Source organism: Sphaeramia orbicularis, chromosome 15, assembly GCF_902148855.1.
Source record: "Sphaeramia orbicularis chromosome 15, fSphaOr1.1, whole genome shotgun sequence".
NCBI classification, from domain to species: Eukaryota; Metazoa; Chordata; class Actinopteri; order Kurtiformes; family Apogonidae; genus Sphaeramia; species Sphaeramia orbicularis.
The window spans coordinates 5,213,567-5,216,066 of record NC_043971.1 but is presented as its reverse complement, the minus strand read 5'-3'; the positions used below and the strand labels follow the sequence as shown (position 1 = coordinate 5,216,066).

Sequence of the window (2,500 nt, the reverse complement as noted above, 5' to 3'; positions counted from 1 at the left end):
TTGTTTTTTTTACCCTTTCAGCTGCTTTATTTGTATGTTTACAGTAGATTTAATACAGTTGCTAAAAAAATTATTAGACCAAATTAAATTATTATGCCATAGATATTGATGTAAGAACTGAAGTGATTTTGATTATCAAGAAAACATGGAAAATGGATAGATATCAGCTCTGAAATTAAACTACTATGAGCTATTTTTGTTGTTTTCATTATATTTGTCCAAACAAATGGACCTTTAGTTGTACCAGGCATTAAAATGAACAAGAAACTGAAGAAAACAAGGGGTGGTCTAATAATTTTTTCCGTGACTATATGATGTACAGATTGGATGGCACTTTTAAATTTCGTTGTACTTGTTCCAATGGCAATAAAGCTGTTCTATTCTATTCTATCTGATGAGTTTTGTTTTGTTCCTGCAGGTTCTCAGACTCACAGTGAACAACACCATGGTAACGGTGACTGTAAACGCCAGGAGACAGAAGCTCCATCCAATCAGACGGCGTCGGCGTCGCATCTGGACCTGAACTTCCCTCTGCCCGGAGAGAAAGGCCCGTCCTGCCTCGTCAAGGTGAGTCTGGAGACACTGATGTTCTGAGATCTGTGTTAAAACCCACATCTGGTCTTTACATCATCATACCTGCTTTCTGGATTGTATTTTGTATAGTACATATTGTATGTATTTATCTGTTCTTTGTGTGTTTACTGCTATATTTGTTTTTATCCAGACGTTCTGTGATCCTTATAGTCAGTATTTATCCAGTGCAGTGGCAGCAACTCATAGTTTCACATTAAACACTATTTCTCATATAAAACGTACTAAGAACATAGAAGCACAAGCAGCACTTGGGTCAAAACGGTTCCATTAACATTAGTTTCACATGTCAGTGAAGTAAACATTAATCTTCTCCCATCCAAATTTACATTTTTCAGGTCTAGCCCATTTATCAAATCATATTGGGCTGAATGTGGTACCTGAACTAAAATTAATTTGATTAATTTGATGTGATGTCAGGTGTGTCTGACCACAGTAGTCCCAACAAGAAGCAGCAGACACACCTGGATTAATCAGAGTGTCCAATAATGAAAGACAGGAAATAAAGGAGCTGCCTTAAGTTCAGGAAGTAGAGGGGCTGTGCATAAAGCCCATCTGGTCCTAAGGATGAATTTGCAAAGTGCAAAAATTACACTGAAGATATTAACAATCAAAGGTGTCAAATATTTTAGTTCAGGTTCAACATTCAGCCCAATCTGAGCTCCAGTGAAAATAATAATGTAATAACCTATAAATAATAACAACTCCAAATTTTACTCTTTGTTTTAGTCTAAAAATAGTAAAATTAAATGAAAATGTTTCCATTTACAAACCATCCTTTCACAAAAAATATGAATAAACTAGTCAACCGAAAACAACCTGAAATGTCTTAGGAAAAATAAGTGCAATTGTACCAATATTCTGTCTGTTATTAAATGTTTTGTGTATTTGTAGATTCACTGTGATCTGTAAATTGGAATGCACATGTGTAAATGATAAACTGAGGCAGAGTTTGGTAAAAATTACACTTTTATATTTTTTGCTCAAAAACAGAAGAATTTGGAGTTATTTATAGGTTATTCTTATCATAATTTTAATTTATATGTAATTACTGTACTGGTTCGGCCCAGTTGAGATCATATTGGTCTGATTGTGGAACCTGAGTGTGACCCCCCTGGACTAGATGAACCTGGGTTTAACTGAGTTGTCATGTGACCTTCAGGTGTACCAGGACTGGGACGGCTTCAAACTCAACGACGTCCTGGAGGTCTTCGGGATCCTGTCGGTCAGTCCAGCCCTCAGCGCCCTGGCAGATGAGAAGTAAGACCACACCACTTCCTGTTTGTTGTTTGTTTGCGTCCTGTCGTTGTGATCTGTGTCTGATTCTCCTGGTCTCCTTTCGTCTCCGCCCAGAGACTCCTCCTCCTCCCTCCTGGACCCAGCCGACTCCATGGAGACGGCGGAGGAGCAGCGAGTTCACTGCCCTCCGGCCTCCCTCGTCCCACGCCTCCACATGCTATATGCCAAACCGCTGCCGCACAACAACCCACTGCTGCCCCCTACAGGTCTGGAGGACAACAGCGCCTGTGAGTGGACATTTGAGAAGTTCATATGATTATAATCAGCGTGTTGAAAATAGTGAATAACTTTAACCTTGTGTGAGAAAAGCCTCAAATATCAACATATAAATTAGTGATAAACAGACATTTTTACCTCAAGGCTGGTTCAGATTATTAGTAGGGCTGGGCGATATGGAAAAAAAATCATATCACGATAATTTTTTTTTTTTTTTTTTTTTTTCAGACGATATCGATATGTATCACGATATAAATCAAATCACTATTTTTGTCAAGTTAAAATTTTCCTTTACTCAAGTTAATTGGGAAGACATCGGGGGGTAGAGAGAGAGAGATGTTGTGGTACTTATGGAGAAGTCCCTCCCTCCAGTCTTACAATTACCCCCCCCGCC

At 38.7% G+C, this 2,500-nt stretch overlaps 1 protein-coding gene across 1 annotated transcript in view; it reads left to right on the top strand.

Annotated features, from left to right (window-relative positions):
- The window catches only part of LOC115434561 (mini-chromosome maintenance complex-binding protein-like), a 12,894-nt gene extending 10,748 nt beyond the window's left edge, over nt 1-2,146 (top strand). The window contains exons 7-9 of the mRNA XM_030156599.1: nt 419-567; nt 1,754-1,851; nt 1,945-2,146. Coding sequence (XP_030012459.1) covers nt 419-567; nt 1,754-1,851; nt 1,945-2,146 — 449 coding nt within the window. The remainder of the gene's footprint in view (nt 1-418; nt 568-1,753; nt 1,852-1,944) is intronic.
- Nucleotides 2,147-2,500: the final 354 nt, after the last annotated feature.